This window comes from Vulpes vulpes, chromosome 7, assembly GCF_048418805.1.
Source record: "Vulpes vulpes isolate BD-2025 chromosome 7, VulVul3, whole genome shotgun sequence".
Classification (NCBI taxonomy): Eukaryota; Metazoa; Chordata; class Mammalia; order Carnivora; family Canidae; genus Vulpes; species Vulpes vulpes.
This window is the reverse complement of record NC_132786.1, coordinates 103,656,694-103,682,237: the sequence shown is the minus strand read 5'-3', so window position 1 is coordinate 103,682,237 and position 25,544 is coordinate 103,656,694. Positions and strand designations below refer to the sequence as shown.

The window sequence follows — 25,544 nt, the reverse complement described above, 5'->3', positions numbered from 1 at the left end:
GAATGCATTTCTCTGGTTGAGTACTTATGTTTATGTTTTCTTATGCATGGAAAATATACATAAGACATTCACATTCTCTTTTCTGTTCTTATTTTTTGCCCATTTTTATTATCTTTTAGTTATAGATTATTAGTTATATTCTAGATAATCCTTTATATATCTTTATGGCAAAATTTCTTCCAAACTTTGCTTTGAGCTTTTTTATTCCATCCTATCTTCAAAAGTTTTTCTTCTGATGTTATCAGATTTCCTTTTGGATTTTGAGTTTAAAAGAAAAATCTAAGTTAAAATGTTTTCCCCACCACATGGGACGCACCTGTGTGGCTCAATCTGTTACACATCAGACTCTTGATTTCAGTTCAGATCTTGATCTCAGGATTGTGAGATTGAGCCTGAATCGAGCTCTGCCCTGGGCATAGAGCCTGCTTAAGAAAAAAAAAGTTTTCCCTACCATGAAGGAAAAAAACATAATTCTTGTATATTTTCTTTTGATATTTGTATGTTTTTCTCAATTCTTTACATTTTTAATCGATCTGAAATTATCTTTAAACATAGGATGAAACAGAAATCTACTTTTCTTAAATGGCTAGTGAATCTTTCCTACATTGTTTATTGAAAAGTAAATCCTGGGATCCCTGGGTGGCGCAGCAGTTTGGCGCCTGCCTTTGGCCCAGGGCGCGATCCTGGAGACCCAGGATTGAATCCCACGTCGGGCTCCTGGTGCATGGAGCCTGCTTCTCCCTCTGCCTGTGTCTCTGCCTCTCTCTCTCTCTCTCTCTCTCTCTCTCTCTGTGTGACTATCATAAATAAAAATTTTTTTAAAAAAGTAAATCCTTTTCCACTAATTTAAAATGCCACCTTTTCATATGCTAAATTTCCATACATACATGATTGTATTAGTCTATTTGTCTTTTACTATCTGCTCATCACTATGTTAATTTGAAAAGATGTTCAATTTAATCTTTTCTTTACAGAAAACTTCCTATTGAGCAATACTATTATTTGACGCAGAATAAAAAAAGTGACGTCTATGGAAATGATTCTTTGTAAGTTTGGGATTTCTTTTCCTTATATTGGACCAAATAACCTTCTTAAGTAAAAATGAGTTATATGAGAAATATAAAATCCCCAAAATGGGAACTTTTAGAAAAACAAGTATTCTTTAACAGGGATCATTAATAATAGAAATCAAGACCAAAGAAACAAAAATAAAACAATAAACCAAAAAAACCCACTAACATTTTGTGACATTTAAAAAGAAAAAAATACAAAATACGGAATAGCAATGTTCAAAGGAATTCACGCAAGTCACCTGGGTCCATTTCTCTGCCTTTGACCTAGTTAGTCTAGTAAGAATCCATTAAATTTCTTAAAAGGTTCATAGGAAATGCTCCAGCAGCTCTGCATAATTTTTTCATCAAGATTTATGAGGACAGAGGTTCATTATGACAATCTACAAATAATTTGTACTAAAATTACTAAGTCTCCTTTTTAGATAAGGAATACTTTTTAATTTATCCTTTGCTTAGAGGAATTATTTTCTAGTATAATAAATTATTTTTTCTTCTTTGAAACAATTTGGTGTATAATTACAAAAGCATACTTTTTAATTTTCAGATAAAAATAAAATACTGACAACACGGAAGTAACAATGAAAATATCACCTCTTTATTAGAACGGTCAGGAATCTGCTTTTAGGAAGGATGTTAATATAGAGTTCAACCACGAGAGGGAGCCCAAAAGACATGAATTTCGTAGATGTGAGGCCCTGTTTGTTTATTCCTTTGGGATCAGTAAACTTGGAAAAGTAAATGCAGAGTGCAGCAGTAAAATAATGGACTCGTTCACATCAAGGAACTGGTCTCAATGAGCATTTTTAATTTTCATTCAACCTTTCAAACGCTCAATTTTTAAAAAAATTCTTTCTTTAAATTTTTTTTTGAATCAAATTTTAGGTATATACTTGTCAACATCATAGCTTAATTTGTCATATGAGAAAAATTTCAGATGCTGATTTCATATTTCATAGCCAATCTAGTAACTCAAGACCCCCTGGATTCTTCATATTCATTGCCCCCCACCTCTTCTTCCCCAACTCAACCACAAATATAACTAGAAGACATGTTTGTGTTTTTGTTTTTTAATTCCAAGCCTACAAACTTGGGAATCCAAATAAATATATAAACCTTAAAATTAATGTGAATTATGTGTTTATAACACACTGTAGACTCAGAAAATTATAAGGCTTATATACCACTTTCTGAATAAACATGTACAAATTACCTTATAATCCTTTTTATAGATTTTTGCTATCAACAGATATCACTGTATTTATTTTTCATGCCTGAAATATTTCAGAAATGTCTGCATCAGCTGAAACTAAGTGTTGAATCCAACAAAAGTAGGTGACAGTCCTTCTCACATGTGGACTTTGTTCCCGGGCTACAGTATTATTTCTTGGCAGGCAGGGCTCAGAGTAATTAGTAAGTATACAACTTTCAAATGAGCTGATTCAGAAAAGCCAGGCCTCCAGGAACTTGTTCAGTTTTGTTCTAGCCTTTCTGGCATCTGGGCAGTATTTACTATCACGAGAGATCAGCAATCCTGAGCAAAGGGACAAAGCACACATAGTACTTATATATCTTGTCCCAACAGCACACACTCAGGTCACCTTAGGTCATGTAATTGCACCACATGCATGGTGTCAGGCTGCCACAGAGCACTTTGGCTATTGCCTGATTATGAGGGTGAATGTCAGAACCAAAACCATGGTATTGTTAGAAACAGTTCTGCACATGCGCTGCAAGTAGGAAATGCAAAATGGGTGCTGAATGGGACTGAAGTTAGATTGGTCGCTAGAACTGAGATGTGAGGACATCCTATCTCTCTATCCGGTCAATATTCAGTGTTCCAGAACATCAATTGAGAATATTAAAGACACTGTAGTTTGAAAATGAGATACATCACTATTCTTCTAATAGGAACATATGCTTTAAAAAATCTTTAATATAAATGGGGATTTATTTCCTGTTTTTATTCTAGGATGCCCAAACCACCTAATTCAACAGTAGGGTAAGTATATACTTACATTTTCCTTCCCTGTTATAATCAAGAAAAGAAATATTGGCAATCTGTATGTCTCAGTGTGAGGATAAATGTGCCTTTTTATGAAAGATTTTTATTTTTAACAAGTGGGGGGAGGAGGCTGGTTAATTATATAATACCTTGCTAGCCTTTTTTTAAATAAATTTTTTAAATTAAGTACAGTTTAAATTTACAGAATTATTTGAAAAATAGTACAGAGTTCCTATATACCTCATACCCAATCTCCCTATTAACATCCTATATTAGTATGGTATATTTGTCACAATTCATGAGCCAATACTGATGCATTACTTTTAACTAAAATCCATACTTTATTCAGATTTTAACAAAAATACATACATGTATTTTTGTAATACATACAAAATTTTTAATGAAATCTCATATGAGATTCCTCAAGACATAGAGTCCATAGCTCACAGGTCTTCAAGTAAAATATGCTTTGCTAAATCATTACCAGATATAACTTAATATTATTAACCAGGAAATAGTTTCTAGAATCTGAGGGGAAAAATATTTCTGCCTCAATCCCAAATGATCAGAATTAATCAGGGCCTCTCCCTGCCTTCCTAACTTCTACCTTTTATCCCTTCTTCACAAAGCCAAAATCCTGACTACAGGTTTACAAAATCAGAAGGATCCAAAAAAGTCATTTTGCAAATTGACTTCCTATCAAGGGGACCAATCCCTAGGGGGTAAAAAAATGGCTTTTAAAATTTTTGTTCTTCTTTTATTGTGATTTAACATGATCTTGGCCTTTAGAATTTGTCTTCTAAATTAAGAAGTCAATCTCTACTCTCTGGTCATGTCTTTGTGATGAGAACAAGATACAACGAAAACCAATGTAATGGCCTTTGTCAGGAAGTCCTTAGCAACATCAGATTATTAGAAGATGGGGCCACCCTGCCCTGACCTCTGGGAACATGCTAGTAGCATTTAGCTTGTTGAATGATCCTCTGAAAAAGATTACAGATAAAGCAGTTAGCAGAGGCCTGGCACATAAATGCTTTGTTGTTGTATTTGTTGTTGGGGTTAACAATATTTCAAGCAACCTCCTCGGAGTATAATTCCTATTCATGTAGTAGTTACAATGTCTCAGGACCTCCCACTGAGATATTCTGTAGGGAACATTAGACAAAGGTGACTATTTTGTGAAATCTCCATACCACATTTCCTTTAACTGCATCAAGTCTGTGGGAAATGGTATTCGAAGTTTAAAAATTAATCCCTTATTGATTTCTCATTCCCACTGATTATTAGATCTTTGCTCAATCTGATACATACTGGGAAAAATTCAAGAGAACCAGGATGAATCTTCTTCCCAGATAAATTAATTAGCACATACTGAGACAATCATTAGACTCTATTTACTAGGTCATTCTTTCTGGTATGTTTTGTGACTAAATCTCTCTGACTGTTGGACAATATTTGAACCCCTGCCTTTCTCATTCCATTCTTCACTATTCCCAGAGTTTCTATTGTTATTGCCTAGTCTCATGAAGGTAAATGAGGCAAGCCCCCAAGGCTCTGAAAGTATAAGAACTTCCTCTAGAACACGGGCTTTATTCTAGACCTCAGTAAACTCCATCCTTTCCCGACGTAGACTGGACATATTTCCATGAGCAAAAATGTGTTCATTCCTGTTTTATTCACACAAATAGTTTGCTCAAACTATAAATGATCACTTACTTTTAAGCGGATTTGTAAGGGGAAGTTAATTCAAGGAAGATAGTTAACTATGGAATCCATCAAATTAGACAATGGAAATATATATTTAGAATAAGTAGAAATCATTGTGTCTTCTATAAAATGAGGTACAGCCAGTATTTCTTCACTGAAAGCAGTTACTAGGCTAGTGTTTTTATGAGTATGAGGGACAGCAGTCAGATTTGAGGAATGAATGTCTTGATTCTGTGTTCTCATGTCATTACAGAGTTGACAACTTTGTGCCTTGTACCAAGCCATGTAGTAATTGATGTGGTACTTTTTAAGCAAAGTAAGAGAAGTGTCTAGAGATTAGCAATAAAATGATGCTATACCCAATGCAAAAAAAAAAAAAAAAAAAATGTGTTCAACTGAGAGAGTGTGTGACAAAGGCAGGAAAACCAAATCACTTTACACAAAAACCAAATGAACTAGCTGGCCTCATAAATGACTTTTGCTTGGAGTCAACTTTTTCTCTTACAAATCAACCTTCTTGTGGTATCTATGAGAGACAAGGAATTTGTTATGAATCTTATGCTGCTAGGTATTTCAGAGAGCCCATCAAGATGCCAAGGCTGCTGAATTCAGTACAGATTTGCATCAGTGTGCCAAGTAAGCAGTAGAGGCCCAGATCTGGGCCAGCTCTCACAATTTTTTTAAACCTCTGCTAGTTCTTTTAAGAACTCTGTTAGTTTTTCACATCATAGGAAAATTATATCCCTGTGAGTTTTTTTTTTACTTTTTTTTCCATCAGCTAGTATACTAGCTATTTTTGGCTTTTTGATTTCTAAAGAGTACTGTGTACATAAACGGGCAGTATATTTTGTTGACTGCTTAAAAGAAACAGATGGCCTGGGTTGAAAAGTTCAATGCAAGATGGTTAGAGATCACTTTGTGTATTGAATGCCCAAAATGATCCCATAAAATAAAGTACAGGGATCCTCTTAAAGTAAGAGGTAGGAATTGAAAGCAACTAGAAATTCTTCCTATAACATTCTAAAAACTATACATTTCATGTTGTGAAAATTATTCACAGATAAAGAATTCAGTATGATTTATTTTAAAAATTAATTTGTCTAGCAAAGTTAAGAAAATTTCATGTTTAACGGAATACATTCTACCAGAAAGCTAACTCCATGAGTATAGGGACTTTGTTTCACTGTCATATCCTCAGGGATTAGAACAGTACCTGCCACAAAGAAGAATCCCAATAAATACTTGATGATTAATTTTTTCAATTGCACTTCTTTCTATTCTGTTTTGTTTGCTCAACTAAATCTCAGAGAAATCTGTTCTTCATATCCAATTGAACACCCGTACCACACACACATCTCACGTGGTGCCATGTTCCCGACCTTTACCTCACCTAAGGATCTCTACACCGGCATTAAAGCCCGAAACCAACAGCCATTTCCTCCCACTGTGCCAACAAAGGCTTATGATACAACGATTTTGAAAACAAGAGGTAAAATGTGATTTGATATCAGAACAGTATTGATTCTTCTCATATTTGAATTTTATTCAATAATAAAATTAAAGAAAGTAGGGCAGAGAACTCAAGTCACAAAAGTGTGACCCATCAGTAGATTATGAAAGTTGTTCTTAACTGTGGCCACACTTTAGAATCATCCAGGGCCCTAACCACAGACTAAGTAAATCAGATTCTCTGCATGTGCGCTTAGCTTTTCTTCTTTATATAGAGTCTCTCCCATGGTAGAATCAGAAACCAGGCATTGTAGAATTATTTTTATTCTTCCTGTATTGTCTATTTTCATTTCCTTCCTGTTCTCTCTCATGGTTTAGCTTTTAAAGATTTCACCCTAGCTCAGGTGATCAGCACAACAATGATATTTGGTTCAGAGCATCAGGGTCTAGATATGGGTATAGTAGTTGTGATGAAATTGAAAGACTATCTTTGAAATAAGACTCAGAAGATAATGAAAACAGTTTGTTTAGGTCCCCTTAACACTTGGGGCATCTTCTTCAGATGCAGGCTTTGGAGTCTTTCCAGATGTGTTTTATTAGGACCGTAAGGCCATACACTAATCATCAAGACTCTCCCACACTAGATACCTTAAAACAGAGGAGAAACCTATGGAGAAAGATTGAAGGTCCTAGAGAAAAGGTAACTGAAGGTGACAGAATAGGTGCATAGTAGGTAGAGAAAACCATCTGTTGAATGAATTTAAGCTGTGAGGTAGGTAAGACCCAAGAACTGTCCTATGAATGCAGTTTCTCGGTATATAAATATTTGGACCCAAATGTTTGCCATCATCAACATCAACTTCAGTACCTTATTAGGAGACAGTAACAATTTGAGAGACATAATCATGGAGTGTTTAAGAACTATGGAGTCAGACTGCATGGGTAGGATTCTCGCTCTACCACTCACCGTGAACCATAGCAAAGTCCCTCTTAGAGGACTTTAAAAGGATAAGTTTGTTGTAGTAACCCTTATAAAATATCTTTCCAAAAACTACTACTGCATTAGTATTTCTACTCTTTTTTTTTTTACACTTACTTTAACTCTTCTTTAACAGAAATTTATAGTATGTGGATTAAGAGTGCAGGCCTAGTACCAGATTGCCTGAGTTTGAATTATTCCACTTAACTAGCTGTGTGATCTTGGGCAAATTGCTTACTTTCTTTGTGCTTCAATTTCATTCATTAAAGTGGAAATTATAGTACTTTCCTCATTGTAATGTGATGATGTATATAAAACACATAGTACAGCACTGGCATATGGTAAATGTTCAATAAATGCCAGACTTTGTTCTTATTACATATAAGGATGGATGTACAGAGCATTATTTAATGTGGAACTTATTATAGGGCCAGAGGAGGCCATGCTGTGTTTGATAAAGCTTATCAAACTACCACTAATACTTAAGACGGTATAATCTTTAAAATGTTCTCCTTCAGCGCCTTTTTGGTAAGCAAGTGTTAATTCCATTTCTTGATATTTAGTCAGAGAAAGCCCAAATCAAGTAGTATATAAATGTATTTGCCAAGCCTTCAGAGACCAGAAAGAGGATCCAGGAAAATTTAAATTTAAAAGTGATGACTTACCTAAGAATCCCTTTCATTAATCAGAGAGGTGCAGTACAGTGCTAGCATCTTATTTCTATTTCTTGCACCCCAGAACCAGATCAAATGCCATAAACCTCTACCTTTCTATTCATAGAAAACTATTCTTGCATATTACAGATAACAGTGCTTTTCCTGAAAATTTCAGGTAATCCTTACAGATACGAACTGCTTGATTTTCCAACGGATTCAAAAAAGAAAGCCTTGACTTGGCCAGGTCAGGGTGTATATTATGACGTAAGTATCTTTTAAACTGTGTTTTTAAAACAAAGTTTAAAAATGTTTTCACACTATACATTTATAAAAACTCCAAAGACGGATTGTTTTATTTTCTATCTGGTTAAAAAAACCTTGAGATTTTGACCATAATTCACATGTTTTTGTTTTCTTAGTTGATGTCACATACTTTGGCAGTTATGTAACATTTCCACAACTATAACAAAAAAGGTTCCCCCACTGAAAGAAGGTGGAGGGCTGCATTTCACTATGTATTCTATTCTTATAATTCTATTCTTATAATTCATAGTATATTAACTACAAATATACACAGGTTCCCTCAAGGACCTCTTCCCACTGGCCATTTCTAGCCATTACCAAGCCAATCAGAACATTCCTTTTCCTTTTATAATTGGCAAACAAATTGATTAAAATACTTTGGCTGTTTTTGTCATTACCTCCCCAAGTGGCCAAAGATTTTTAAAAAGGTTTTCTGTCTAATAGCCAGGAGATATATTTTTGGAACTATTTAAGATTTTTATTCTATTTCTCAAGAACTCAACTCTTAGTTTTTGCAATATGAAAATACTCTTTAGGATAAAATCTACCTTACGATCATCTTATTTTTTGAAAGAGTGTGAGGGAGTCGGGGGGTGTGCAGAGAAAGAGAGAGAACCTTAAGCAGGCTCAACTCAGAGCCCAACACAGGGGCTCAATCTCATGACCTGAGCCAAAATCAAGAATCAGATGCTTAAAAAATTTTTGAAAATTAAAAAAAGAGTCAGATGCTTAACCAACTGAGCCACTCAGGTGCCCCTTGTAATCATCTTTTGAGTAAGATGAGCTATAATAACCACAGAGATCAAATGCCATAAACCTCTACCTTTGACTAGAGTATTTTAACAAACCATTTTCAGAGCCTAACTGAACCTACTATCCAATTTTCCTTAACTGTAAATATTTGGAAAGACCTTTGGGTTCTCTGGGAAAGAGCATCCACTCATATCATCCTTACAGAGGAGTGTGGTTTCTTTCTTGAACCATCTGCCATATTTCTAATGTACAGTCCCCACCCCCCTCCTAGAGATACATTCCTCATTCCTAAAACAGTTCTGTCTCTGCACAAAAGCATCCATAATCCATAATCCACATTCACCCTCAACTAACCACAATGAATTTGGCAAGGACACAGGTACCTTCTTTAGAAATGTAACATCTTATCAAATAATTGGCTGCCCACAGTTCACCTCTCCTTCACCACCAGCACCCTGGACCCCACCCCCTACTTGCTCATCTCCAGCAACAACTAATGTATCCAGAATGAGAAATAAACTGGTGGGTTTCTGCTCTACCCTGCATGTTTCCCCATTTATGGTCTCACCCACCCTCTACTTTCCCTCCTCCAACTCAGGCAGCCTTTCCTCCCATTGTGCATCCTCTTCTCCCTTGAACTCTTCCCAAGACCTAACTAGATACCAAAGGAAAATATCTCTGCCAGTCTTTCATTTCTTATTTACACCCTCTCTCTTTTGTGCTATGTTTCATATGTAAATGAAAAAAATTCTTAATCGCAACTTCTTAATGTAAAAATGATGCTGATACAAAAGAATTAAGTGAAACACGACCCACTAAGGAACCAGTGTTCCTAGTACTAAGCTCTCCAAAAGGGCAAAGGGGTCTCCAAAATAAACCTGTTCTTGTTTTCCTATTAAACCTGATTAAGCACCATCATTCAAGACTAAAAACCACAACAACAAAAAACTAATTTCTTGGTTTTTTTTTAATGTGTTACAACAATATTAAATCTCTGTTATTTTGTGGCAACTTACAGAGTTTTGGTAGTTACCACGGGGCCCTTAGAAATTTGCACATACTTTGCATGTAATAGTTATTCAGTAAACGTTTACTAAGCAACTTATGAGTTATATAGATTTTATGGGCTACCTAGGCGTATAACTATAATTTATACGGTACTACTCTGAAAATGTATTTCAAATTTAAAACAACTAATATCACTGTAGATTGGAGTGTCTGCCTAAATAGTAACATCTCGGGAACCGGAATTCCTTCCTGCCTTTGTACTTCTATTGCATATCAGACACAAATTCACCCTGTGAATAGTACATTTAACCAATGAATTCCTATTGAGTGGATGATCACCAGCAGCCCCTCTCTCATTGTCCTCTTAGAATAGCATTACCTTAACATACTGAAAATTAGCCAGCTCTCCACTCTCAAATATTCCTGACTCTTTAAACTCTTCTCAAGACACCAGAGGTTACAGTAAAATCTCAAATCTCCCATTTTCTTCCTCTGCATTTCAGTAGGTCACTGCTGTTATTTAAACTAGATTAAGACACAGAATTAATCCAGACCCTTGAAACAGTATTTGGAAAAAAAAAAAGTCCTTGTTTCTAAACTATCTTTGCAAATCATGATCAAGATAAGGAGAACAAAGAATAAGCAACCCACGTATTTGTTAAAGGTTTATAGAGGTGGTTACTTAATACATGAAACAGTCTTCTGTCAAGTGTCTTTTACCATGACTATTCTATATATGGAAAATGGGGATCATTCAAACTTCATAGGGTTGCTATATTCAGCATCACCCTGAGATCCAGAAACGTTTGAAGGCCCCATGTCTTAGGGCTCAGCTCTAGCTTCCTCTGGCTGTGCCCCTCCCCATGGTGCAGGATGTTTATGGGAACAAGAGGATATGTCCATCTAGAACCCATGCCCCCCAGTCTCCCAACTCCAGCCTGATGTCAAACTGCAGAAAATCTTTACAAAATGGCTCTGAACCCAGTACTCAGACCCTTGTAGGGTATCTTTCTAGGTCCATCCTCCTAGAGGTTGACACTGCTTCCAAGCTAGTATATACCTTTAGGCCAAAGGGATGGCCAAGTGACGGCTGTTTGCTGGAAGCAGAGGTAATAGGTACAATAGATCTTGAAACTGAGGGCCAGGGTACCCTCATATCCAAGACACTTCATCATTTGAGATGGAATTGGGGGTAGGAAGAAAGCAGTAAGGAACGTTGAGGCCAAGGGCCAGCAACTAGCTCTTTGTGAACTACCATATCCCAATACACAATTAGGATAGTCTAAGAAGTCTAAATTTGAACCTGGTCTTCCAAGTTTTCATGAAGGTATTTTATCGAAGTAGGAGGATGAAACACATTTTATTTCTTTAATAGCTTATTTCCTTGATTCATAAATTAAACTAGTTATACTAATGGAAGGTGGGTTCTCCCGCTATACTCTAGCCCCAGGACCTGCAAATGTTAAGGGTGGGCCTGACCGTCAGGACAAGTGCATAGTGTTCAAGAAAGTTAATTCCATACTTTCCACTGCCATCCATATCCCTGCTCTTACTGTTCCTTCGGCCTCCCCATCTCTGCATGTCCTAAAGGCCTATTTCTGTAGTATGACATAATATGGCCTCTTGTCTCCTCCCTTCTTCTCTGTTCTGAGCCCTACTTCCCTGTTCAGATGGAATCAAACTCTTCCTCCTAAGAGTACCTTAGAGCCCTTTATATCTTTAATAAAATGTTGTTGGAGGTAGAGTATTCCGAGGGATATTTCTCCAACGTACATTATAGACAAAGTGCCTGCTAAAGCAAAAAAACTTTAGAAAAGACCTCACCATTTCTTTGATAAAATATTGTGTTTAAATATGGTTAAGTTGCAGCATACTAGTAATTAATGAAGAAAAAAATAGTATCTGACTTCAGCTTGGAATTTCCTTTTCTTCCTGCTGACTTAGTGAATCAGCCCTTACTTACTAGATGACATTAACAACAAACTCTTTTGTTTATGTTCTAGTTTCCTGAATGTGTTGAGAAAAATAAGCCTGTATTCTACCCAAAACCTCCTAAAACCTTCGCTCCTAACACTTCTTTAAATTCATGGGACCCTATTAGCTCTCTAAAAGAAGCCAACATACAAAGAAATCTTGAGAGGTCCCACTGGATCCCTTCATACACTCATGATTTTACAGGTATGAGTTTACTTTAATATGAATAAAAAGAACTAAATTGGAATACTTGGCAAATGCTGTTACAAGCTTGCATCTTTTAGTGTTTTTCCCTGTTTCTTTAATCTAAGTACTAATACAAATAAGGGTGGGTCTTAAGCTTCTCCTAGTAAGAAACTGGGAGGTAAAATTTGTTTTCAGTTTATTCATTCTAATTATATTACAAAGGGAAATGGGTAAGAGTTTTTCTATAAAAGATCATTTAAGTGTCAACCATCATTTGCTCTAACAAAGTAATAAGATGTGATGTTTCCATTAAGGTCTGGGGCCCATGAACCCCCTTGAACTGGATGATTACCATGAAAAGGAGGTAGCAGAGTTAACTGGACAGATAGGATTTGACCCAGAGCCTGTAAGTAATTGCAGTTAACTCTCAGTTATTTAGGGGGAAGGTATCCAGGTGTTAGGCTCCTTCTTGCTTTGCCCACTTTTTCTTTGCTTCATGAGAACTGGTGACCAGGTTAGCAAAGGGAAAATTTAACTTATCTTAGAAGTTAATTCTGAATTGATTTTAATCAGTTTGAATACGCTTATCCACTATTTCAAAGAACAGGCAGGGTTTCTTTTCCTATTCACAGCACTGGTGTTTTGTGGGGTTTTTTGAACAGATTTTCTACTAGGCTACTCTTCTGAAATTTACAAAGGAATCATTTTAGAAATGCTTTAGTTTAATGAGATTCTTAATAAACTCTATGAAATCTTTATAGATTTGTATATCTTGTACATTTTCACTACTTTTGAAGAGATAAAGTCTTCTTCCTGATATCTACCATAATTGAGAGTTGACTGAATTACAGTGGAAAGCCAATAAATTCTCTACAAATATCAATACAGATTTAATTGGTTATGTCATTCTTTCACTGAAAGAAATGATCAAGCCCTTCAGTTGGCTTACTTAAAACATGAAATAAAATAATGTAACAGTATACATATTGTTTTATTTAGGGCCTAGATTTTATCCTATAAAACTACAAAGTCTTTAAAAACAAAACTAGTATTTTCAAAGATATAAACTGTAGAAAGACCCATAAAAAGTGACTGTAGGATATTTCAGTATGAACTCTTTTTAGACTGAACACATTTATTTTACATTGGCTTCAGTATTTCCCAAGGTGATAAAAGATATATATATCATAGTACCTTAAGTAGTTCCACAGACTATACTTTATCACTTACTGAAGGGTTTTTCCTTTATGTTTCACTTGCAGCAAATATTCTCTAAGACTAGAAAACACTATACATATACTTATATTGTCGAGCATGTTCAGTAGCTGTCCAAATTTCCACAGATTTGATCCTGTAGGGTCCAGCCCCTCAGAAAGCAGCTTTACCATTTTTACAAAAAAGTACATGTACAGTAATACAAAGTATACCTGTCAAGTATACTATAAACAAAATTATTCTGCAAATAAATCAACAAATTTTTATTAATAACAAGATAAAACATGCCTAAAATGGTTTAAAAGTAAGTTTTAGTGAATCTTGCTGGTCTCTAAAACACAAATAACAGACTCTGGGAAGGCATGTTTTAGTGGTAATACGATGAAATATTTTCTTATAGTAGAATGAAATAAAGATACTAAAAACTGCTTCTTGCATAAAAGGATACTGTAAAGTAGGATATGATACACCCTAGACTTTTTTGTTTGTGACAAATTTAACATAGTATTTCAGAGAGCTGAGGTTTCTTTTTTTCTTTATAGTATCTACTCAAACCTGTTAGCTAAAGGTTAAAACGTATTCATAACAGATGTTAATTCCTCCAACCCTGAGCAAATTAGGATCCAAGAAGACACTCCTAAATCCATTTTATTTCCTAAATCCAAACTACAGTTATGATTTTCTCACCATTCTCATTTGTATTATCTCTGCTATCAATTCCATCCTTACCATCCACCCATTCTTTTTTAGGTTTTCTTCAACATATTGTCATAAAAATTTTCAAACATATGGAAGGTTGAAATAATTTTGCAATTAACATCCATAGACTAACCACCTAGATTCTACCATTAGCCTTTTGGTATACTTCTTTTATCACATAATCTATCTATCCATCTTTCCATCCCTCCAACCATCCATCAATACTTTATTATGTTTCACGCATTTCAGAGCAAACTGCTGACAATGGGATACTTCAGCCTTAAACATGCAGCGTGCATAGCATTGAACAGTTCAATTTGTTGCAGTTTTTCTTTTAAGGCAAAATACATACCCAATGAAATGACACAAATATAATTATAAATTCAATGAGTTTTGACAAATGCACACACTTTTGTAAGCCAACCACCTATGGATATATTGAATATTACCACCATCCCAGAAAGTTTCCATATGCTCAACTCCTCCCTCTTCCTCCTGACCCCCTCTCCAGACATATATCTATTAATAACCTTTTAAATACACTTATTACTTTTGCAGTTACCAGGCAGGATTCACAATATTTGTCAAACATTTCAAAAAACACAGATATGACAAGCTCCCCACAGACCAGTCTCTAAGCATAGCACATCTGTGGCCTCAGCACCATCTGAGATGCTTGTTAAAAAAGCAGATTCATGAGTCCCATTGAAAAACCTCTGAATCGCAATCTCGAAGGACCAAGCTTAAGAATGTCATTTTCTGGGATCTTTGGGTGGCGCAGCGGTTTGGCGCCTGCCTTTGGCCCAGGGCACGATCCTGGAGACCCGGGATCGAATCCCACGTCGGGCTCCCGGTGCATGGAGCCTGCTTCTCCCTCTGCCTATGTCTCTGCCTCTCTCTCTCTCTGTGACTATCATAAATTTAAAAAAAAAAAAATGTCATTTTCTCCGAAGCTGATTCTGATTCAACCAAGGTTTAAGAACCCCTTGGTTGGCCGAATAAAAAAGACTTTCACTGACATTTAAGCAACTGCACATAACCATTAACATCATCCATTGGGGATGACAGTTTTGCTTCAGAGATTTTTTTATCTCTGAAAGTTTTAAAGCAAAGAGTTCCTATATAGAGGAATTTTTCTATAAACAAGTAAAAATATCTATCCCCTTTCTATATTAGCAAAAGCCAGTCAAAGAGAAAAATGTGTTTATTAGAGCACAAATGTCAAGGTCTATAAACAAACAAACATTGCAATATGCACTCCTACACCCATCCTGTGTTTCCTCAGTGAAAATGGGTATGAATTTAACCTGCCATTTGTAGCAATAAACTTGCAATGCCAGATTTATTAACTGATTTTCTCCTTTTTATCCCACCACTACAGCAAGAAAAATTCCATCCTGTCTTAAAACCTTCCAGGCCCTTGGAAGGACGAACTGCTCGACTGATTCAGAACCGACGTCCTCTAGAGGCTATTGTCCAGCAAAGACAGCCCTCCTGTCCAGATTGTACCCCTAGAGTTTTGTGTACTTTTCATACCTTTGTACCCAGTTCTACAGAAATGATGGCACTTTGTGATAACACACTGGCAGGTGTCACCCATAAAAAGCAGGATATTGAAGACAAGATTAAGCAAGAACAAAGCTTGCTATCTACCTATGCATCCCCACCTTGTTATCCAACAAAAGATCTGAATAATACTTGTGACATAAAAACGTTTCCAAACATCACAGATACTAAAAAGATAGAAGATCTGTACTGGAGACAGCTGGCATTAAAACCCCAACATACACCTTACTGCAGCCCGAACCATTACATTCCATATGAGCGATTTAAATGTGTCATAGGTGACCAGTATACTAAGTGTCAAAACTCTGTTAGCCTTAGTAAGCCTAGTATTTTAGAAAGTAAACGAGACTTGGGAGCTTTTGATTTAGAACATTTTTTAAGTAAGCCAGAAGAACAGTCATCCTTGAACACAGAAAATGAGGAAACAAGACCTATTCTGAGTTGGATTCCTAGAGCTGGAGTGGCCAAGCCTCAGACTGACCTGCTGGGGCTTAAGAACTCTTTTTCAAAAACTGGTGCACAAAAACGTTTCCATAAATCAATTCTTGAAGACCATAAAGACCTCAGGGATAAAGTGCATTCAGGGATGAAACACCAATTCTATGGCCATAATTCCTATTATTTCTATAATTGATATTCATCCTTTCCTTCAAAACCCAGCCTCTTGCAAGAAAAGTAAAAATATAACAGAATTTCTTCCATGTTGTTGGATTCTCTTTTCTAGAAGAGCCATAATAATCTTCTTAATGAAATTTATGTTTTCAGGAATTTAAATTAGGATCTTGTCTGAGGATGTTGTTCTTGGTAAGTTTAAGAATTTCAATAAAATATTAGAACCAGAAAAATTTATAGTCTTTAATCTCATTTTCATATTATACTCCAAGGAAGTTCTCCAAAATCTTAAAAAAACAATGTTTGACAACGTTTACATCATTGTTTTATAAAAATGAGTATTAGAAATTCATATGCCAAATAATTGGTGGATGTCTATACAAAATACAGTACTTTAATAAAATAAGTATGTGAACACTGTCTCCTTCTGTAAATGTTTGTACAAAATAACATCAAATACTAAAGACAAAATTCACATGCCCAGTTAACTGAGAGACAGCTTTATAAACATTAACTTAAGAAATTAAATATATAGGACCTGTTTTTTTTTTATGTAAACATGTGGGCAAAAGCTAGTAGAAAAAATGAAACCCAAAATACTTTGCATGCATGCATCAAAGTTGGATGTTTCTTTTCCTTTAACCCTCTGATAGAGAAACATAACCATTTATTTTATGCAGGAAAAAAAAGATTTTATTGTGAAGATCTAGCAATGGCTTTAATTAATAAATGCTGAGTTCTAATTGTGGCAAGAAAGGATGTTAGTCTTCTTTGGGCTGCTAAAACAAAATACCATAAACTAGCTGGTTTACTAATAACATTTCAAGTTTAGGAAGTCCAAAGTCATAGCACTGACAGATTTCATGTCCGCTTCCTCACTGACAACTATAACCTCACATGGTGGAAGGGGCAACGAACGGATCTCTCTGGGGCCTCTTTTATAAGTGCACTAATCTCATTCATAAGGAATCCACCTTCATGAACTAATCACCTCCCAAAGGTCCTACCTAATAAACTTCAGGGGTTAGGATTTTAACATATGAATTTGGGGGGGCATAAACCTGCAAATCAAAGCAGATGCCTGATATCAATTATTCTAAAGCCAAATATCATTTTTGGAAGGTGGCTACCAAGAGTTTAGCTAACCTTCAAATGCAAGTCAACTCATTTAATGTGCCAAAAGGCACATTTTAGACATAATTTATCATGGAAAGTTCATAAGGAATTTATAAGGAGTGTTTTGTTGAGATTTCTTTTTAATTTTTTTTAAATATTTTACTTATTTATTCACGAGAGACACAGAGGGGCAGAGACACAGGCAGAGGGAGAAGAAGGCTACGTACAGGGAGCCCAACCGGGACCGGATCCCGGGTCCCCAGGATCCTGCCCTAGGCCAAAGGGCCGGGACTGCCCTTTTTTTTTTTTTTTTTTGAGATTTCTTTTAATTTTTATGTTTCATGACCATGTTCATTTAACTATACCTTCTATAAAACTATTCTGGACTAAAATTATGGAATTCTTTCCAATCTCTATTTTAGAGCATTACTTTATATTATGTTAGGTATTATGGAATAAAAAAACTTACATGGTAAAATAACATTGGAGAAAACAGGGAGCAACAAAGCCAATCACATTATTTAATCACAGGATTCTCCTTAGCCTTTTATATGAAACATATTTGGGAATGTGAGGTGGGTGGATATACTCATTTCTCAAACAAATTTGATCCTTTTATCAGAGAGGTTATCATCAGACTACAATTCTAAAGAATTCTGGAAAATGCAAGTCTGCAGTATAGGAATTGGGGGTTTTAATTGCACATTTTCCCCTGGGTTGTAGGGACACAGAATTGCATTAGGACTATGGGCATTCACTCCACCCACCTCTATGCAGAAGTAACACAGCCTTCTCTCCACACTGATCTTAGTCAACCTCTTCAATACTCCTAACAGGAGGGATCCCTGGGTGTCGCAGCGGTTTGGCGCCTGCCTTTGGCCCAGGGCGCAATCCTGGAGACCCAAGATCGAATCCCACGTCGGGCTCCCAGTGCATGGAGCCTGCTTCTCCCTCTGCCTCTCTCTCTCTCTCTCTCTCTCTCTCTCTCTCTCTCTGACTCTCATAGATAAATTTTAAAAATTTTTAAAAAAATAAAAAGCAAATAAAAATTAAATTAAATTAAAAAAAATACTCCTAACAGGATGTCAGATCTAATTCTCTGTTAAGGCCTTACTAGGTGACAGCAAATACCTATACTCCAAGTATGCTCATCATAAGCTTAATTTTGAAAAATATTTATGGAGTCTTCCGGATTAAGATATACCAAATCTATCCATCTAATTTCATTTACTCTAAAAGGCACATTAAAACTTGGTGACTTATTTTGTTTTTCTTATTGTATTTTTTGTTTGTTTTATCCTACACACAAAAGCATAAACCAGCCAGGTCATAGCAGAAACAGAGCCAAGACATCAGGAACATTTTGGAAAAGAGATAAATGAAAGATAGATCCTAACTGACTGAAGACACTAAGAACCCTAAACTGGCAGTGGGGAAAACAGCCTGATTTACATAGTAGATTTCTCAAAAGGTTCAGGATCTCAATACCTAGAGCTTTTGGGTCTGGTAGTAAAGGCAGGGGGTGGGAGGTTGCTGAATAAGGAAGACTATTTGAGAGCTAAGACACAACTGGCTCCCTACACCCTCTCCCTGCCCTGCCCTGCCTCACTCCACAGCACTAGACAACTGCCTTCCCTCACCCTGGCAGAAGTTCAGAGGATAATTTTCTGATGAAAGATAAAATAGGATTTCTGGCATGGAGAATACCAGGCATAGCTGAGACCTGGGTGCTGTTCTGAAACCAGGAGGAATAAGTACTTGGATCAATCAGGTCCCAGCAGGAAACAGACCCTCAAAGGATTCCACTGAGGGGAGTTCAGTAAAGGAACAATTTACAAAGATATATGGGCAGGGTTAAGAGAACCTCTAATAGTGGGGCAGCCAGGAACCAGCAGCAAGAAGTCTTACCACTCCCAACCCCTTAGGAGAGGTAAGGGTCCAGTGTTACAGTGCTTCCCATTGACATACCCAACCAGAAGCCAGAGAGCAAGGGGGCTCAGGTGATGTAGTTCTTAGATACTAATGTACTAAGGCAAAAAAAAAGGTGAAAAATGGATGTAGACAGGCAAGAAGAAAATAAGCAGCAGTGATCTTATAAATGCCAACTCCTCAGTGCTAAGTGGCACAGCTTTCTTCCACTCTAGGCTACCAGAAAACCGACATACATCAACTCTCCTGGAGAGAAGAGAATTCACAGCTGGGTTGAACAAGGCCACACACTGCCCTCTTATTTTAGCTCTCATATTAAAAAGTGTCCTTTTCACGATCTACTTCATGCCACGTTGTTCACATTTCTGTATCTTTTGTTGGTGATTTTGCTATTTCAGATGGCCCCCAAGCACAGTGCTGAAGCGCTATTTAATGTCCCTAAGTGCAAGAAGTCTTTGATATATCTTACAGAGAAAATGTTTAAGTGTGTTTCATTCAGACATGAGTTCTTACACTTGACACCAAAAGTGTGATGCGTAAAAGAAAAAACTGATGATATGGACCTCATTAAAACTTAAAAATTTTGCTGTGTGAGAGATCTTGTTAAGAGGATGAAAAGCTACGCTATGGACTGCAAGAAAACATTTTAAAAACCACATATCTAACAAAGGACAAACATCTAGAATATGTCAACAAATCTAAAATTCAATAGTTTAAAAAAATCCCATCAGAAAAGGGATAAAAGACAAACATTTCACCACAAAGGAAGATATACTGACGGCAAATAAACACAAGGAGGATGTTCAACACCATTAGCCATTAGGAAAGTACAAATTAAAACCACAATGAGATATCACTACACACCTGTTAAAATGACTAAATAATGAAAACACCAAATGCTGGTGAAGATGTGGAGAAACTAGATCATTCATACATTACTAGTGAGCTCTAAAAAACAGTTTGGCAGTATCGTAAAAACTAAATATGCAACTTCCATATAATCCACAAACTGCACTCCCAGACATTTATCTCACAGAAATGAAGACTTCTATTCACACCAAAATCAGCATATGAATATTTATAGTATCCTTATTCATAATAGCTCCAAACCGGAAACACAGATGTCCTTCAATGGATGAATGAATAAACAAAATGTAGTACATCAATATGATGAAATATTATTTTGTCATTTAAAAAAACGAAGTTCTAAAACATGTTATAATATGGATGAGCCTTGAAAACATTATATTAAGACACAAAAGACCACATACTATGTGATTCCATTCATACAAAAATCTAAGGTTAATCTATGGAAAGTAGATTAGTGGCTGTTCAGGGCTGAGGTTGGGACAGGGGGAGATAGAAGGATGATAATTAAAGATAAAGGTTTTTTTCTTGACATGATGAAAATGTTCTAAAGCTAATGATTGTGAAGATTAGGGCACCAGGGTGGCTCAGTGGTTAAGCATCTGCCTTTGGCTCAGGTTGTGGTCCTGGAGTCCTGGGTTTGAGTCCCACATCAGGCTCCAGTGGGTAGCCTGCTTCTCCCTCTGTCTATGTCTCTGCCTCTGTGTGTGTGTGTGTCTATCGTGAATAAAATCTTTAAAAATAAAAAAGATTGTGAAGATTGTACATATCTGTGACTATACTAAATACCTAACTAAAACTAAATTGTACACTTTAAATAGGTAAACTTATGGTATGTGAATTATAACTCAACAAAAAGATTAAAAAAGAAATTTGTGAAAGGAACACAAACTCCTTTGAAACAGTGAAACAACTGTTCTCTAAAGGGAGAGACTGCATTGAAATGGGCTCCCTAATTTCTTTTTTTAAGATGTATTTTTTTACTTGAGAGAGAGAGAACGCACCCACATGCATGACTTGGGGAAGAGGCAGAGGGAAAGAATATGCAAGCAGACTCCTGCTGACGTGGGGCTCAACCCCACAACCCATGAGATCAGGACCTGAGCCGAAAGCAAAAGTTAGACAATCAACTGAGCCACCAGGTGCCCCTGGGCCCCCGCCCCCCCCTCCCCAGTTATAAAAGGAATAAGAGAATACCTGACTGGCAAAGGCCAAACTCACCCCTAATGGTCAGAGGCAAAGTGGGAATGGCTATTATAATAGGTAGGGTAATCAGAGCAGTTTGATACAGAGGGATATTTGGCAGTGGCTAACTGTTCTTGGGATACTTAGGACCAAAACAGATAAGCAGGACAGATAAGGTCTGTACGATCTGCATAACCAAAAAAAAAAAAAGTTACAATAACCAAAAATAATCCAACCAGTCACCAAAAGAGACAAAATCTCTTGCCAAAACTCAGACTTGATTTAAGTCACGATTCTTAAGTACAATTAATGAGGGTGAAACTGATTAATTAATAAGGTAAGAACCTGCAAATAACAAGGATCCATTCTAAATCTCCCACCTAGCTTTTCACAAAGGGATCCAAGGGGTAACTATACACTGCAGAAAGGAAAATGCCTGCACATTTTAATACTGTTAAGGATTTGTTCTTAGCTAACACTAATCCCTTGGGACCCAGAAGACCACCATGATCCACTGGTCAGAGGAGAGAGGTTCGGCCAGCTTTACCCCAGTTTGCCTCCTGGTGGAGCCAAAGGAACACAGACATGCTATAGCTATTTCCTCAGTTCTTGAGTGTATCCTTGGAATAGATACACTTAGCAACTGGCATAACATTGCTGTGGCTCCCTAACCCACTAAATAAGAAAAAGCCCAGTGGAAGTATCTGAGCACCTTCCCCCATGTGTTCCCCACTCCTGCAAAATAAAGTTAATAACACATCTAGGGGAAGGAGGTAAAGAGAGCAGAAAGGTATCAATCCCACCATCAAAGACTTGAAAAATCCAGGAGTGATTTTTCTTATCCCACTTAAATCACCTATTTGGACTATTCACAAGATACATGAATTTGGGAGAATAAAGATACACTATTTTAAATTTAAAATGTGATAATGTTAACTAAAGCTACTATTCAGTATCTAGTAAGAATATACTCTTTTTATGTCCTCTGGAAAATTTAAAATTACTGGGATTATCTCTTATTTAAATATTTGGTATAATTTACCACTGAAGCCCTGAGCGTCTAGTTTTCTTTGTGAGATTTTAAGTTATGAATTCCATTTCTTTAACAGTTATACTATTCGTTTGCTCCTTATCCCTAAGGGTTTTTTTATTTATTTATTCTTTTTTTAAGTAGGCTCCACACCCAACATGGAGCCCAATGTGGGGTTCCAACCCATAACCCTAAGACCAAGACCTGAGCCAAGATCAAGAATCAAATACTTAACCAACTGAGCCACCCAGATATCCTTGCCTAAGTTTTGATAAATAATATTTTTCAAGGAACTTTTCATTTGACCTACATTTTCTTTCTCTTTTAAAGATTTATTTATTGAAGAGAGGGAGAGGGCACACGCTGCACATCATAAAAGTGCATGAGCATGGGGGAAGGTGTAGAAGGAAAGGGAGAAAGTCTTAAGCAAATTCCTGCTAAGCACTGAGCCTGATGCATGGCAAGGAGCTCCACGTGGGGCTTAATCTCATGATACTGAGATCACAACCTGAGCCAAAACCAAGAGTGAGCGGCTCAACTGATTGTGCTGCCCACACACTCCTACATGTTTAATAAAGTAATGCTTATTTTCTTTTCAATGTCTTTAAGATTTGTCATTTTTCATATGGATTTTTAGTACCTTTTCTGTTGATCCTTCTTATCACTTATCTCTTGTATTAGTCTATTCTCTTACTTTCAAACCTTTTGTATTCTTGTGTTTTAGATGTATCTTCTTTATGTACAGAACAAATATTTCAGTTTTTGAAAAATCCAATTTGAAAATCTCTGTGTTATAACAACAGAATTTAGTTCATTTTATGTAGTAACTGATCTCTCTGGGTTTAAACCTACCGTCTTACAGTGTGTTATCCTTCCTGTTTTTCCTTTTCTTGCCTTTTTAAAAAACTAATCACATTCCATTTTTTCCATTACTTTGAAAAACATATAGAACTTTTCTATTATTCTCTTAGTTTCCCTAGAAACTACAATATACTCTCTTCCTGAATAGCACAATATATAGAATATTTTAACTCTACTATTGTGATTTATGTGCTACAGTTGTTGCCATATATATTAATATTAATGCACATTTTTTATTATATTAAAATAGTCTGGCAATAAAAAGGCTGCTTACAGAACACTGTTAGGTTAAACTTTACTTACAGGATGTTAAATCCTTAGAATTAAGGTTTCCCCCAGAAAAACATTAATGAAAACATTGATTGCTTTTCAGATTTGATAGTCACTGCTTCAAAAGGTGGTTTTACCTGAATAAAACAAATAAAACCTGAATAAAAACAAACAAAAAAACTTCAGAACACAATTAACACTTTTATTTCAGTATGCATCCACATCTCAGCATTTAGTGGTCCTGAACAGAAAAGTGGAAAAATGCAGCAATTTGCCAGGAAGTTAAGCCCACCAATTTCAGGGGTCTGCTGTGCACACTGAGTTCTTTCTTAATCTCTGCTGAGGACCATGATCATAAAGCAGCAGCATCAAAAACAAAATATGCACCAAATTCAACGTTCTTTTTGTTCCAGTTGTCAGATTCCAAACGAGACCCACATGGATTCCAAGATGACCAAATGAGAACTCTGTTTAAAACCTCAAGTTTTAAAAGCAAAAGCAATTACAGGAAAAGAAAACAATTCATTCAGAGGAATTATGTGTGCTTACAAATGTCTTCTGTGGCCTTTCTCCGTGTTTTACCACCAAGAACTTTGAGAGCTGGCAGGTCTGAGTGCCCCTGGTGGCTGTTCTTTTCATTTTAACAAAACCTGAGCTGAAAAACTGCCATCAGCTGATGATGACAGCAAAGAGTGGCAGGGCTAAGGATCTAATATTCATTCCCAGGCTGCTGGAGAATGAGTAAATTGATTCCAAAACTAAATAAGGGAAGTCAGAAACTCTTTCCAACCTTACCTGATGGCTTTTAGCCAAAGCAAGGAAGTGTCATGGAAAGTGCTAAGTGATGATGGTACAAAAAGGGACTTGAGGAGAAGGAAGGAAAGAGCAGCACCATTAAGGTAGGGGGAAAGCTATGGAGAAAACCCTGAATTCCTCACCAAAGGCCAACTTCAGAGGGTAGCAGAGGAGGTCACAATCTATGCCTTGGCCAAGGGTGGTAGTGGGAAGTAAAGAAAGGACAATGGCTTGGAAGTGGGAGGGCATCATTTAAGACTAAAAAGAAAGAAACCAGGAGTGCAGATGGAGTACTCCACACACACCCAGCTATATAGCCCCACAGGCTGTGACCCAAAACCTTCACACCTACTCTAGCAAGCCACCCCAAGCTAGAGGGCTGTTGCAGGGAGGGGGGAATGAAGGGAAGAAGGGAGAAAGGAATTGAGGGAGGGGTGAGGGATGAGAAGGGAAGGCAGAGACCCCAGACCATGTAATCAGCAGCAAGGTGACTGTGTGATTTGTCTTTTCATAGTTGAGTTAGGTGTGCCCCACTGGTTACGATGGCAATCTATTTATACTTCCTTGATCCCACAAGTTCAACTATGTAGACAGTGATTACACTTGACAGGATTTGTTATAGCACAACTTATGTGTTTCAAATGGACAAAAAATTAGTATCATTTACAGAAGGGGAGCTTCCTTTCCAGTACTTCTAGGTCTATAAGACATAGCTAGGAAATTTACTACTATGGAAAATAAGAGCTGCTTAAATCAAAGGCTGGAGGGGAGAGGTCCTGTAGTTTCTCTTTTTGATTAATTGCTATAACACTGTCCTTCCGGTGGCTGAGGGAGTTTCATGTTTTCTTTAGCCATCATCAGGCTCCACAGCTCTTGCAGGACAACTTTAATGCTATATGAATCCTGCCATTTTGCTAGCACTGGCATGGTTCTTGGGTCCACCGCTCCATTAGAACTATTAACTCCATTCATATTAATTTTTGTTACAAATCTTACAAAAGGGAATCTTCTGGGTATTAAGCTCCACATTCTATTTTAAGGCTGTATATGAGATTTTCATAAATTGTTCCTAGAGGCCTAATTATCATCCCTGTCCATCTTATAAGTGTCATGTCTTCACCATCTTCTAGACCCCGCTAACTGCCATCTCATACTCTCTTCTGGCCTCCTTCTAGTTCTTCCAAGTCAAAAATTGCAAGGGACTTTTACTCCTGAGCCCATGGTGGCTGCCATCTTGTGTCACTTTGTATATATTTCAGCTACAAAAAACATCATTATTTGAACAATGTCCATTTAGATTCAATGACAT

General features: G+C 36.6%; 1 protein-coding gene and 1 pseudogene across 1 annotated transcript in view; one reads left to right on the top strand and one right to left on the bottom strand.

The window, feature by feature from the left end:
- SPMIP4 (sperm microtubule inner protein 4) overlaps positions 1-16,562 on the top strand; it is a 35,773-nt gene extending 19,211 nt beyond the window's left edge. Inside the window, exons 3-9 of the mRNA XM_025993114.2 lie at positions 975-1,046; positions 3,043-3,072; positions 6,090-6,271; positions 8,042-8,130; positions 11,934-12,108; positions 12,405-12,496; positions 15,386-16,562. Of these exons, the coding sequence (XP_025848899.2) occupies positions 975-1,046; positions 3,043-3,072; positions 6,090-6,271; positions 8,042-8,130; positions 11,934-12,108; positions 12,405-12,496; positions 15,386-16,204 (1,459 nt within the window). The 3' untranslated portion in view covers positions 16,205-16,562. The remainder of the gene's footprint in view (positions 1-974; positions 1,047-3,042; positions 3,073-6,089; positions 6,272-8,041; positions 8,131-11,933; positions 12,109-12,404; positions 12,497-15,385) is intronic.
- LOC112915709 (ubiquitin-conjugating enzyme E2 variant 1 pseudogene) overlaps positions 1-25,544 on the bottom strand; it is a 51,215-nt pseudogene extending 25,671 nt beyond the window's left edge.